Source organism: Xiphophorus maculatus, chromosome 23 (assembly GCF_002775205.1).
Source record: "Xiphophorus maculatus strain JP 163 A chromosome 23, X_maculatus-5.0-male, whole genome shotgun sequence".
NCBI lineage: Eukaryota > Metazoa > Chordata > Actinopteri > Cyprinodontiformes > Poeciliidae > Xiphophorus > Xiphophorus maculatus.
Genome location: NC_036465.1, coordinates 13,490,394 through 13,504,108, shown reverse-complemented (window position 1 = coordinate 13,504,108; position 13,715 = coordinate 13,490,394). Strand labels below are relative to the sequence as shown.

At 38.2% G+C, this 13,715-nt stretch overlaps 2 protein-coding genes across 4 annotated transcripts; one reads left to right on the top strand and one right to left on the bottom strand.

Moving 5' to 3' along the window:
* The first annotated feature begins 284 nt into the window (after positions 1-284).
* On the top strand, positions 285-5,507 carry nudt22 (nudix hydrolase 22). 2 transcript variants are annotated; one of them, XM_023329022.1, is made up of 7 exons: positions 285-429; positions 2,082-2,293; positions 2,895-3,432; positions 3,512-3,637; positions 3,814-3,911; positions 5,068-5,161; positions 5,258-5,507. In XM_023329022.1, the coding sequence occupies exons 2-7, from the start codon at positions 2,205-2,207 to the stop codon at positions 5,384-5,386; spliced, it is 1,074 nt and encodes a 357-aa protein (XP_023184790.1). In that variant the 5' UTR covers positions 285-429; positions 2,082-2,204; the 3' UTR covers positions 5,387-5,507. The 2 variants fall into 2 exon arrangements, with proteins under 2 accessions (XP_023184790.1, XP_005806610.2); XM_005806553.3 differs by lacking the exon at positions 285-429 and adding an exon at positions 919-998.
* A 255-nt stretch (positions 5,508-5,762) lies between these two features.
* LOC102228304 (heterogeneous nuclear ribonucleoprotein U-like protein 2) lies at positions 5,763-10,846 on the bottom strand. 2 transcript variants are annotated; one of them, XM_023329021.1, is made up of 11 exons: positions 10,239-10,846; positions 9,126-9,199; positions 8,815-9,048; positions 8,622-8,734; positions 8,265-8,531; positions 8,017-8,169; positions 7,816-7,917; positions 7,542-7,710; positions 7,201-7,401; positions 7,058-7,116; positions 5,763-6,478 (listed from the first exon to the last, which is right to left on the bottom strand). In XM_023329021.1, the coding sequence occupies exons 1-11, from the start codon at positions 10,715-10,717 to the stop codon at positions 6,401-6,403; spliced, it is 1,929 nt and encodes a 642-aa protein (XP_023184789.1). In that variant the 5' UTR covers positions 10,718-10,846; the 3' UTR covers positions 5,763-6,400. The 2 variants fall into 2 exon arrangements, with proteins under 2 accessions (XP_023184789.1, XP_014327062.1); XM_014471576.2 differs by having other exon boundaries at positions 8,017-8,139.
* Positions 10,847-13,715: the final 2,869 nt, after the last annotated feature.

The window sequence follows — 13,715 nt, the reverse complement described above, 5'->3', positions numbered from 1 at the left end:
GGTTTCTGTTTATATCGTAGGTTTGTGGTGCCTTTCTATCCTAAAGAAATATATAAAACTTCAGATATTTCACAAAAAGATATTAACATTTATGGAAAAACCTCACATAACCATTAAAGCAGAAAACACGGCGCCCACCGTAAGAAAGGCTTACAGTATTCAATTATGCTGCATAACTGACCAGTACAGTATTGCGAGGTAAAGCAAAAGTTTTGCGAGGGAACGCAAAAGAAAGAAATTCCCCATGTCCCCTAGAGGGCTCCGTAGTACCGTACTACGGGACACAGAAGCAGACTGCGCATTTTTTGGTTTGCTTGGTTCGTTCAGTGCCGGTGGATAATATTTGGATAAGTTTTGATTTTTATCTCCTGAATAAGAGGAGGACAGGTGACTGCATTCTGTTTCTATTTTTCCTTCAGTGCGGGTTGGGTAAGTTTCGATTTTTATTTCTTAAATACAAAGACCCAAATAGACAAGAGGGTATTTTGCTTGAAATTGAGCATCAACAAAGTGTAAAATGCGTTTTGTTACATGCAGAAATAAAATTTTGTGTTCTCTGCAGCAGTTCGTTGATTTCATAAACGCAACATAGTATCGATTTTTGTACATAGCATATAGGTTTTATATATATGACGTCAAAATGGGTTGTGGCTCCAAGTGCTTTCTTTTTATTGGGAGGCGGTCCGAAATGGCTCTTTGAATAGAAAAGGTTGCCGACCCCTGCCTTAAGTGGATACATAAATTTGATTTTGATCATAAGATAATAGAGACAAGCATTTCAGTTGTCATAAATAAGCGATCTGTCTGAGCAAAAGCATACATTTTTAATCATTCCATTCCACAATCAACTGTAATTTTACAGTTTGACCACGCGGTGGTGGTATTGAGTATACTTTTGACATCTGACGTAGACTTGGGGAAAAGAGGAAGAAACGACTAGTGTTTTGAAAGGTAGTTCAGCCTGGAGAAAGGAAGCAAGCACTAAACTACCCAAGCAGGTGAAACATGTTATTAAAATAACTTTTAGGATAAACTAGTTAATGTTTTGCATGCTAAATTTGTTAAATAACATTATTTGCCAGTACTTCGTTTCATTGTTACTGTGTTGTTTGTGTTTTTCGTGCTGCTTAGGATGATTGTTCATTTAACTATTTGCTTAAATCCAGTGAAAGTGATCTAAAACTCTAAAATACATTTTTAACCCTTTTATATCAGGTCACCGTCAGCGTCAGATCATTGTTTTGTTAAGTTTGATTGGTTTAAAACATCAAAGAAGACGAATCTAACATTAAACCACACCTTGCACCTCTGCAGGTTAAAGAGTAACATGAAGTGTATCTGTGGAAGGGGTCACTGATTATACAGTAACCACCAAAAACTGTTAGCAAACAACTACATTATCTTAACAGTTTCAGACTAATGTGTTATATACGCTAATCAAGACATAAAATTTTAAATGCTTTTAATTCAAATTATAAACGTTCGCAATGTTAATACTTTTTGCTATATTCTCAGAAGGAATGTATTTGCATCTACAAATACTTTTAAGCACAGCCATATACTGGTCATAATTGCTAAGAGTGCAGTAATTCAAGATACAGTGACATAAACTATTGAGTTCACATGCATAGGACTGACAGAGTCAGGAAAAGCAGGTGCATGGACAAAAGTTAAGATTCTTAAGTTATCTGAATAGCAAATAAGTGGCACTCATCCAGAATTAATATATGTTTTAAGAGTTATAGTTAGAATGGGAAAAATAATGACTCTTTGGTGGGATTTGTTACACAACACAAATCTGATCCACACAACCTTCCATTCTCTTTAATGACCAAAACAAAACCAAATCATGCACATTTGGACAGTGGAAAAAGCCACTAATTAGTTTCTCTTTCTAACTCCAACTTGTTTTATCTCTTGAAGATGCAATATTAAAACTAAACATAGATATTACGTTCATCCAGCTTTTGTCTGATTTGTTTGTCCTTAGTGTTTCTATTTGCTTACGACGAGTGAACCAACTCAGATGTTATTCTCCCTGATGTCTTTAAAATGATTTACACATATTTTTTTTTCTTTAGGTTTAATCTCACCTGTTATCAGGATACAAAACGTCATTGTCTTCATATGATGATCACGACCAGTTAAAGGGCCAGGTTGGGTTTAGAGAGAGTAGTGGACTCCAGTGATCATCCACAGTAAACATGATGGACCCTGAAGTGTCTCTTCTGCTGGACTGTGCACACTGGAGCGGGCTGCTGGAGCACCAAGTACAGGTGGAGCTTTCAGACAGGTACTCAGATCTTAACCGATTTGTAAACGTATTGTTTTATTTCCTCATATTTTCCTTCCAATCAGCAAGCTATTCTTATATTATTTTTTTAATGGGTCGTGGTCAAATTGTGTTTTCATATAGGATTAGTTTTTCTTAATTCTTTAACAAAAGTTAAAAACATGTTTTATTTAATTTAAAACACATCCTGTATCAAGGTTTTATCTATAAAAGCTATCTTTTTGTTAAGGAATTTACTATAATTGTTTATTCATATTATTTTTTTTTTTGTTCAACCTTTTTTTAAGCAAGAAATCATCATTGAAATTAAGATTCTCTTTTACAAAGGAGGCATGGCAAAATTTAGTTAGTTTAGCTTCAAAACAACAACAACAATAAAAAACAGCACATGAACCAGTGTTGATGCATAAAAGAAAACTTTAACTTGCATCTTTGGACATATTGTTCCCAGCAGCCTGTTACTACGACAAAGTATGTTTCATTTTATTTTATTTATTTTATAAATAAACATATGAAAACCAAAAGCCTCTGATAACTCTTAAAGAACTGTTGAATAAATTTTTGAGAGATGAAAGTAAACTCTGGATTATTCTTCCCTCAGATTCAACAGGCAGACAGATTCTCTTCTTGAGCAGGACATAAATCAGATTTGGACCAAACGGCTTTCCAAGGAGACGTGGCTTTTTAACGGAGCCAAATTCAGGCTACATTCCTTCTGCTTGGCCTCTCCAGAGAACCTCAGCTGCTTTCAGTCTGACTGTGGAGAGCAGCAGGGCGGTGAAACAGCTCAGCACTGTGGGGACTTTATTAACGGCTGTATACTTCAGACAGAAGATGGTGGAGGAGTCAGTCAGAAGATATCACAGCCAAAACATCACCCTGGTTCTGTCCTCACGCTGAGGCTGGGCCTCACCTGCTACAAGGACTACCTGGGAACAAACTGGTCTGGTGAAGTGGCAGAGCTCCGCCGCCGTGGGCAGGAGGAGTTTGGCGACCCTCTGGCCCTGTTTGCGCAGCCCCTGGGCGTCGGCGCCGTGTTGTGCACATGTGATGGTCAGGTGGTGTTCATCAGGAGGAGCCAGAAAGTGGCCGAGGCGGGAGGGCTGCTGGACATTCCTGGCGGCCACCCGGAGCCAAAGGTGGCTCTTAAAGAATAACAATGTTTAATTTTAACTCTCCGTCTGTGGTCGGTCTTCATGCGTTTGCTGCTGTCTTCAGGCGGTGTGTGAGCGCTTGGGTGAGGCGGCGGGTGAAGAGCAGATCAGTCTGGTCATGATGCAGCAGAGGCCGGACGCCGTCGTCTCGGAGCTGTTCTCCTCTATCTGCGCTGAGATCAGGGACGAGGTCACTGTTGCTTCATGCTTAAAATAAGAACACTTCCATTTTAAATCAGTTCTTAACGTGACAGTGGCTCTTCATTGTCCTTTTCTCAGTTCAGTTCAAATGTAGTTTATTAATCCAGAAGGGAGATAAGATTGAGACAATGTTTCTTAATTGAATCCGACCTGTTCTGTCTGCAGGTAAATATTCCTTTGAGCAGCCTTGGCGCTCCTGTCCTGATGGGCATCGCTCTCAACCACACCAGCGCTGGACGCCCGAGCGTAGAGTTTTACATCAGGTATTATTATCCTTTCTTTATCCATATAAAAAACATATTAAAATCTTAAAGTTACAATCAAATCATAGTCAAAACAGAGCAGCAGAAAGAACATGAACTGAGAAAGGGAAACTTTTCTCTTGTTCTGTTATTGAGCCTGTTACATAATTGAACAAGCTGTACTGAGCGCAATACACATACCGACATATTCAATAAATTAGAATATGTGATCTGTTGAGGTTCATTTGTCTGATTAAAAGTACCTTTTGAAAAAAAATCATAATTTAATAAGGTTCTAAACATACTTTTCATTACGTTTTTGTATTAAACATGCTTTTTTATTGATGTGACAATATTCTAATTTTAAATGTTATGCTTTTATTAGCTGTAAGCAGAAAAAACATCATAATTAATTGAAATAAAGGTTTGAAAACATCAATCTGTGCATGATAGATGTATTTTTTCACTTATCTATGGAATTGCTGAAATATACTTTTCAATAATATTCTTATTTATTGAATTTGACTGTATAATCCCTGATTTCCTTACATCACTGGAGTTAAACCATTAACCACTTCTTGGAAGCATAAAACAAATCATCAATGGCTATATAAAACTTGTAGTTTTATAGTCTTTGCATTTCAGGATACCTGGATTGTATTTGATTGTTAAAACTGAAGCGCTTGGCATATTTTTTCCTTTTTATACCTGCTAAAATTAGACAAATCTCCCCCAAATCCCAGTTTTAAACACCCTCCATGTAAAGAAACTTATTTAATAACCAAGAATCTAGTCTGCAGAAATAATCACTTTTCGTTGCAAGATTTTAGTTGGAAAATTGTTTGAATCATTACAACATTTCTTACTCAAAATGAGCCTTACCATTTCTGTTTATCACACAATGTTACTTAATATGGATTTTAAAGTGCCATAAATTGTAGACAAATGTTTTTTATTCAGCATTTGGTTTTGCTTTGTCTTAAACTGCTTTAAGTCTCAAAAACATTAAGAAACTGCACAAAGCTGGAGAAGTTACTCATTTTTGACAATTTTACAACAAATTCAGGTAGTTTTTTTTTTTTAGAACAAGTTTAAGAGGCTTTTCTGTGATGTGAGATATCACCTGATGTCTGAAACATTTCAAAACTTTAAGTCACTTCTGTCTCTGCGTCCTCAGCTGCTCTCTGTCCTCTGATGAAGTCAGAACATTGTACTGGAAAGGAGGAGCAGAGGCCAACGAGTCCACAGACGTCGTCTTCCTCAGCACAACGGTCAGTTCAGCTCTGAAGTCAGAGGTGTGATTTCCTGCTTCAGCATCAGATGCAGATTACAGAAGTTGTTTCTGTCGTGTGTTTTTTGTGTTGCAGGAGGTGATGCAGCTGAACAGAAGCAGCCCTCTGTGGTCGGAGTTGTGTCCCTCCGCTAAAGGAGCCATGCTCCTTTATCAGGTGGTGAAACCAGGAGAGCCAAGCAAACCAAACCGAGAGGAAAGATGAGCACAAAGTTTACCAGATAAATTTATTCACCTCAAGCACTCAGAGACTAGCAGTGGTGTCAAAACTCTGTACTTTCTAAAATAACATGGTTAAAATATTTTCAATAAAAATCTTTTACAAAGTTTTTGTCTTTGAAAACCAACTCCAGCTATCATTGATTGTACAAAACAGCATGCAACATTTATCACAATACACAGTGCAAATGTTTTAAAATATCCCTCATTTCGTTCGACTTTGCCTCCAATGAGCCACTTTTTCTTGTAACCTTTTAAGGTGGTCTGGATCAAGTTTTCTTTGGACCTGGACTGCTTTTTGACTCAGTCCCTCTAGCTGACCATGATAAGTTAGAAATTGAACTGGAAAAATGGAGGACAAAAGAAGTGTCTAGCTAAAGAAAGCTACAAGAGAAAAACAGATGGTCTTACAAAGGATGGAAAGAAAGCTAGCAAATACATGACAGGACCTGCTGGATGAATCATGCATAAGGTGATCACCTCACACATAACTGAGAATATTGATATTTTCATCGTTCTCCAATGTCTTTGGATTTTTCTTATTCAACTAAGAAAAAGGGAACAAACGATGCCACAAGATGGAGACAAAAATTAGTGTTTTGCTTAGCAATCTGTTAGGGGCAGACACTGGTTCATTCCTTAAATTTAAAATGTTCTTGTTTTACATAAAATACTAAAAGGAATAAATATCTAAGAATAGCATTAGGTATTTTTTTAAAAATAAACAAAGCACCTTTATCTTCCATTCCATAAAAGTTGACCTGGCGAGATCACTGCGCTTACAGAACTAGCACCACGATTGCAGATCGTGGATTGAAAAAGGAGGATGTGGAGAACAAATGCTTAAGAGGTTACAAGAAAGTGTGTTTCTGTCTAATTTCAAATGAGGGACACCTCATGACTTCTGCACGGCACTTTTGGCATTTGTTCTTCGCAGTGATCGTCATAAAAACCATCCCAGTCCACTGTGACAGCGGCCTCGTTCTTGTTTCATGTTTCCTCAGGAGTAACTCGGATAGCCGCTGAAACCGAAACTTCTGCTGTAGTTGTAGTTCTGCTGCTGATAAGGCAGGTTCCACTAAAATGACCAGAAAAAGAAAGAACAGTGTTCATTAATCAACCTGGAGCAACAGCATACACACATCTATTAAATACAACATTAATTCTATTCTTATATAGTTAGTAAAATCTTCATGAAAATAGTCTAATTTGGTATTGGTTTGGTTTATAAACATCAAAATTACATTAAATTAGATTATGTGTTGCAATAGAATGACATTCAGACTATATTACGCTGAACTTATCAGGTCAAACCACATAGTGCAATAGGATATCACTGGTCAATCTATCTGCCAAATTCTTATATTTTTTTGTGTTGTATTTATATTCTTATATTCTATATTCTTATTCCTTGTTTCTGGCATAATTTAAGGTTTTTCTTGCATAATTTAAGGTTTTGGTTACTCACATTTAGTGTGTACCTTAGTATTTAATTTGTATTTTTGTATTCCTTTGTACTTTTGCTTACTGTGTGTTATCTTTGTTTTTTGCCTGGGAGCTGCTGGTAATTTCAATTTCCTGAGGGAGTCTTCCCAAGGGATCAATAAAGTACAAGTCTAAGTCTAAGTCTAACAAATAATTGAAAAAAATCCCTCACATGTCTGCTCTCTGGTTGCTGACTCCAAGACTGCATGTCACTTCTTGTGTCGTACCAACCTTCAAAGACAAAGGCATTATTAACCAGCAGTTTGCACCAGTGCTTCTAAATAAAAGAAAATATTCATTGTGTCTCATGCCAACCATGAACTGCTCCCCACTGCATCCTGTGACGTCTTCTCTTGTTCCATCTGGGTTTCTTGTCTGGTTTGATGACAGGAGGCAGCAGTCTGTGAGCCTCCTCTTTGTACTGCGTCAGGAGGATTTGTGCCTGTTCCTGTGGCAGCTCTGCGTACTGTAACTCCTCCATCAGGTCAGGCTGCGGTTCTGGAAGACTGCAGCTCACTGAAGCCAAGAAAACAAACACAACATCAATGCTGTGTCTGAACAGGAACAAAAAGATCACATAAAGGCAATAAATACCCATCCCTGTGTGTAACTGAAGTTGAAACCCTTTTTCCCAAAAATAAGCAAATAAATCAAACCTTGGAGTTTGAGCAGGGCGGTCTCAGGGATGTGCTCGCCGTCGCTCATTCGATGTTGCAACAGTCGTCTTTTCCACTCGTCAGCAGACGGGAAGATCACCACCACCACCCGCCTGAAGCCTGCAAACAACTGCAGCTTGTGTCGACGTGCAGAGAAGAGGACGTTGCACTGGGAAAACATGAGAAAAAGTTGCGTTAAATTATCCATTCACACAAACAGCAAGCTTTTATTTCAATTGGGGTTTTTTTTTCTTCGGGTGAAGCTCTCGGTTACCTGGTCGAGGATGTAGTTTCCAGGTGTCTTGGCAGCGACTTTAATCAGATCAGTTAGACACTGGGAGGCCTGCTGCAGCCTGCCATCTCTCTGACCACCACTCTGCACAAACACACACAGGTTATGAGGGCTAGCTGCTCAGAAGTGAATTGAGCTCTAAAAGAATTGCTAAAATGATTACAAATTGGGGTTTTCACTGACAAGCATACAAGAAAGCAGGTCTTCTGTCCCCAGCAGTTTGTACTTCTTCTCTGGATGCTGCTTCATCAGCGTCTGAGCCCAGAAACTCTTCCCAGTGCCAGGAAGACCCACCATCATTACCACCTGCAGGTACAGAGAGATGAAACCTGCAGCCTGAAAGATTGAGTCCAAATTGAGTGTATATTTATGCACATTGACGCACAAATATGAGGTTCTTTAAACCAGAATATCAAGGTCCAAAATCTAACCTCAGACTGCATTTTGGAGGTAGGAGCCGATGTGATGTGCACCCTCTGACCAGCAGGGAGCGCTGTCAGCGGGGTAAATCCCATCGGTCCAGGGTACCACTGAGGGGTTATGCGGTCTAGAAGGAATCGGACTGAGCAGTTCTTACAGAGAACATGAGGAACCAAGACTCGACCCCGCAGTAGAGAGGCACTCAGGGAGAAAGCCGTTCCCAGGAAACAACCGTTTTTATGGAAAAACAACTCAACAGCGCCATCTGCAGAAAAGGCCTATTGTTGTGGAAACACAAACAATAAAAAATTTGAGAACAACAATCCCAGCATCACTCTATCTAAAGAACATAAAGAAAGACAACTCACAGCATAACAGCCAATGATGTCCCCCTCAGAGAGAGGCTCACCGTACTCCTCTTGGGTTCCATCAGAAACCTTTTTACCGCGTCCATCATAAGCAAAAGAAAGCTCGTCCTCCCCTGATATGAAACGCATCCGAGTTTCAGTTAAATCTCTCAACAAACAGAAAAAACATGTTCAGATAAGAGCAAATCCTCACCGAGCAGCAGAGAGGAGTCGCCCACAGACCAGCCCACTCTCAGTCCGTATGGATCCTTGACCTCTTGGTCAGCAGTCAGCAACTTCCTCTCCAGCCGAACCTCAAACCCCACCCATCCCTTCCGCACCCCGTGGGTGAGCCTGCAGCCGGACCAGAGCAGCGGGAACCGATCCCAGAACCGTGGCTGCCCACAGGATCCATCAGAGCTCACTTCAAAGTGGAGGTGACAGCCGTCTATGGAAACAATCATAGTATAAATGACGTTTCTAAAAGCTTTCCAGAAAAGGAAACCGACTTCACTCTGTACTCACATGGATCTAATCTAACTTTATCTTCATCCCACTCTTCCTCACCTTTGTCCTGTTGAAGCTGTGGTGATTTGGATCTGGAAAGACACAGCTACTCAATTAAAAACACTTTCTGTGAAGAGAAACTGAGTAAAATCTGATGAGTAAACCTTCCTGTTAAATGTTCAGGAGTGGATAAAGCCTCACTTGTCTCTCTTGGCTTAAGAAAATGACTCAGGTTTATTTTTCTAAGAATTATAAATAGTAAAATTAGACAAAATATAGACAGTGAAAAAAAAAAAAAATCAAGCAAACAATTGTAATTCTATCTTCAATCATCCTATAACCGCTGCAACTCAAAACGGAAACATGTAAAACTATATATATATATATATACTGTATATATATATATATATATAAGATTTTAAAAAGTGAGAGTGTATACACCCTTAAACTAAGACATTGAAAAAATTTTCTTGGCATCTGGACCAATTATAAATTAAAAAAAAAAGATTTATCAAATCTGGACTGTATTATACTTCATACAGCTTCTTTAAAGCACAGTTCTAATGGACAATTTTCAAATTAATGTTCATTTGTGTTTTCTTTTGCCAACTCAAAATAAAAAATTATGGAGTTTTGACAAAAACCTAAGTTGTGATGAAGCAAATCAAAGGTAAAAGGTAACCTTTAAATATGAATCAATGAAAAATAACTTTCTAATTTATTAGAAATGTTGGTTTACATTTTTCAACAGTTAAAAATAAGGAATGGAGTTTAGAAACTCAAGACTTTTTCCATACTCAAGGCTTTCTTTTCCAGAGTGTGAATGAATTCTTGTTAGTCAGAAAAACTTTAAATGACACATTTACATCAGTTTGAATCTGGTGGTTTAAATTCAAAACAGCCACATCCACCAGAAAGAAGGTACGGAAAAAAAACATTATGAAGAATTGCATAGTACTGTTTTCTAATTGAGTTGAACTGCTATAGATCGATTTAAAAATAGAAAAAGTTCTGTATTTATTTATTTAAATCACAAAAACATTGGATCCTCAGTGACTTATTAAATTTGTCCCGTTTACCCCCCCCCCCATTGCTTTGTAGATTTTAATATTCACTGAATTAAGGATTTACCTTTTGTATCGAATCTCCTCCTTGAACTCGTAGAAGGCTCTTCCTCTGCCCATTTCCTCAGAGAGAGGACCATCTGAATGTCCCAGCTTCCTCCCCTCCGCCTGGCAGACAATCTCGGCCCCTGAAAGACACTCGGAACCCGGTGGTACCGCTGGTGGACCGGGTTCTGGCTCAGTTTGAGTGGCAGCGTCTGTGTATTCTCTACCCCGGTCTACTTCACACGGCGCAGAGACACAGTCGATCACCGGCGGTGATGAGGACTCGGTCCGAACCTTAACCTCATCTGGTTCTGTCGGTCCAGACAGTATTGATGGGCTGCCCTCCAGCAGTTCTACATGTTCTGGACTCTGTACTGACTGCGAGGCCGACCACAGTCTGTCCACCAGGTCAGCCTTCAGACCTTTACTGTCCAAACCCAGTTCGGTTAGTTTGGACCGCAGTTCGGCCACTTTTAACTTCTTAATGTCCACCTGCTTCATTCTTAAGACATCAGGATAAACCAGGATGTTTATCTGAGCTTTTCAGGAAAAAAAAAAAAGAAAAAGAAAAAAAAAAGACTCAACAGAACGATAAATAATGGAGTCCGATTCAAAACATTGCTTTCTTCTTCTTCGTCTTCTTTTTGGAGTTAATTGGCGGGCGGTTGCCCTCCTTCAAGTTGCATTACCGCCCCCTGGGGCTAAGAGGATATAACGTTTAGGTTCATCTATGTCATTCAGTTTTTGAACAAATGTACTTGTCTTAAGAAAAACAACAAAAACCAACACTGACCTAACGTCTGTCATTGTTGGCAAGAGGTAAATTACCAACATTGACACTTAAATATTTATGCACCTCCTACTTCAGTGGTTCTTCTTCAGACATGTTTCTTATTTTAATCATAGCTGAAACACAAGGATTGACATTCTTATATTTTGAAAAAAAATGACTCAATTTTTATGCTGGTTATATCATTTTATTTTGTTTTATTTAACAAATACCTCATTGTCTGTTATTAAAACTGGTCCATGGGGCAAAAAAAAAGGTTATGGGCAACATGAAGCACAAAACAAAGAGACCTGAAAGAGTTTAAATGTTTTAAGAGTCTTTTCTATCTATATGAAGGATCCTTCACTTTTCCATAGAATGATTTCATTACTTTATTTATACAGACTAATGTAGTGTAGCTATCAATTCAGTAAACACAGACCACCATTTTGTTGCTGGATGTCCTTTAGCATCAACATACAAAAGGAAACTACAACATAAGAGCAAGTATTTTATTTAAATACAGGACAAATGCAAAAACATGAAAATGAATGAGAACAAACAGAACTACAGTCAATTTCAATACAAAAACCATTTTATAAATAGCTTCATACGGCAACACCAGCTGATCTCTCTTTACTTCAGACTTCCAGCTCCACTGTTTGGGTTTCATTACAGCCGCTCTGGTCGTCCACAAAAAGCAACAATTTAAACAGAAAACCTCCAAAAAGTCTGCAACTTTTTTCTTTTCATCGTCATTCTCTGCATCAAAGCTACCACAGATCAACAAAGTAGTTAAAAAACCAAGCAGATCATCGGAGGAGATCCAGAGAGCAGCTCCGTCCACACAAACAGCACCATCATAAAAGTCATCACAGGAGCAGAGAGGCTCAGCGGTGCGCACACAACAGAACATTCAAGTCAGGCTCACACAGTGAGCCCTTTTCCATGGACATGTAGCTCTTTCTCACAATAAAAGCATCACAGTGCTTCATCTGAATAAAACAGAACAAGCTTTTTTTTCATCCCTGATGAGGACACAACTGTGCAAAATGTAGGAGTCCAGGAAAAATGTAAACAACCATGCTTTTTAAATAACCAAAAATCCCCATCATGATGCATTCTCAGTAACATAAATAAATAAAACATACAGCGCAGTAAATGTTCTGAATAACACTGGTTATTGGATCACTGGACTATTATAGCATTTCTGATCAAAGAAGTTGAATCCTTTCAGTTTGAGATAAAAGAGAAGTCTTTGTTAGGACTGAAACCTCTGACAATTTTTATTTACTTTAGCTGTTTGCCTCAAATTTATGTCACAGCATTTTAAACTTAGACTAGAACTCCCTTCTGTTTTTGCCGTCTTTGAGCTCGTCTCCTCTACACAGAGTGACTCTCAAAACTGTACGCACCCCAGTTAAAATGCGAGGTGATTATTTGTCTCTTACTAAGCAGTTTTGCACAAATATAATAGAAGATCAAAAATATCATGCAAAAGCCTCATCAGTCAGGTGAAATGTGAAAAAGGATCCACAGCACTATATAAATATATATCTTTTCAGAGTAAAAACAGACAAACTGTTGAAGAAAATAAGGGACACAGTAACGTTACAAGAACTGGTGCCAAGAGAATGACAGCAACATTGAAGGAGCTGCAGGAATCTCTATCAAGCATTTGTTGTGCTCTATATGTGACAACAATGTTCTATGTTTTGCACTAAGGAGCAGGGCTGCAAGACTGAAGCCTTGTATTTCAAATAAAACATACAAGAAATGACAAAAATATCCCTAAACCTTGTGAGGAAACGAGTTAATAGTCACATGAAAACATAATTGAGCTTTAGGCCACAGTTAAAAAAAACCATTTGATCCAAAAATAACATTGAACATTACTAAAAAGAACACTACACCCATTGTGAAGCATTGTGATGGCAGCATCAAGATGGAACTAGACGTTTGGTCCACCAATCATGAACTGTTTCAAACATCAACTTTTTACCAAAACCCTTACAGAGTCTGCTAGAAAGCTGAATGTGAACAGGGTTTTTATTTTTCAAGTCAAATAAATAAAAGAACAACTTCATAAAAGGAAGATTAATGGTTTGGACTGGCTTAGCCAAAGTCAAGATCTGACATAAAAATCAAAGGGGGTTGTGAGCAACAGATCTCCTCATATTCTAATGTATTTGGAGACGTTTGGCCAGGTTGAGTAGGTAGATAAGGTCATGTGAGGTGCTTTTTTCAGTTAAATTTTTACAAATAATGATTGTTTTTCAAAGACAGTTTCTAAATTATTTATCATAGCCTTTTTATACCTCACAAAAACCTGGGTTTTTATCAGGGGTGTTGCTGATGTGTGAGGACCACCGTATATATAAAACATGTTCTAATTAGGTCATTTACCTAATTTATCAGAAAGATTGCAAATCATTGGTTTTATAGCCATTTAGGTTACCAGGTTAGAAAAGAAAAACATGTGGCTGAACATAGATTTTTTTAAATAAACTTATTCATCAACATCACACATTTTGATAACTCCAACTTCGTAGGAATGTCACACAAATAAAAAATTTATTAAAATGCAAATCTTAAGTAAAGCTGGCAGAAAATCACCTGGGGCCTCATGCATAAAGCGGGTGTACGCACAAAACATGTGCAGCACCATATTTTACGCACAAGTTGGCATGCATAAAAATTAACTTCGCGTCAAAGTTTGCGTAAATATAC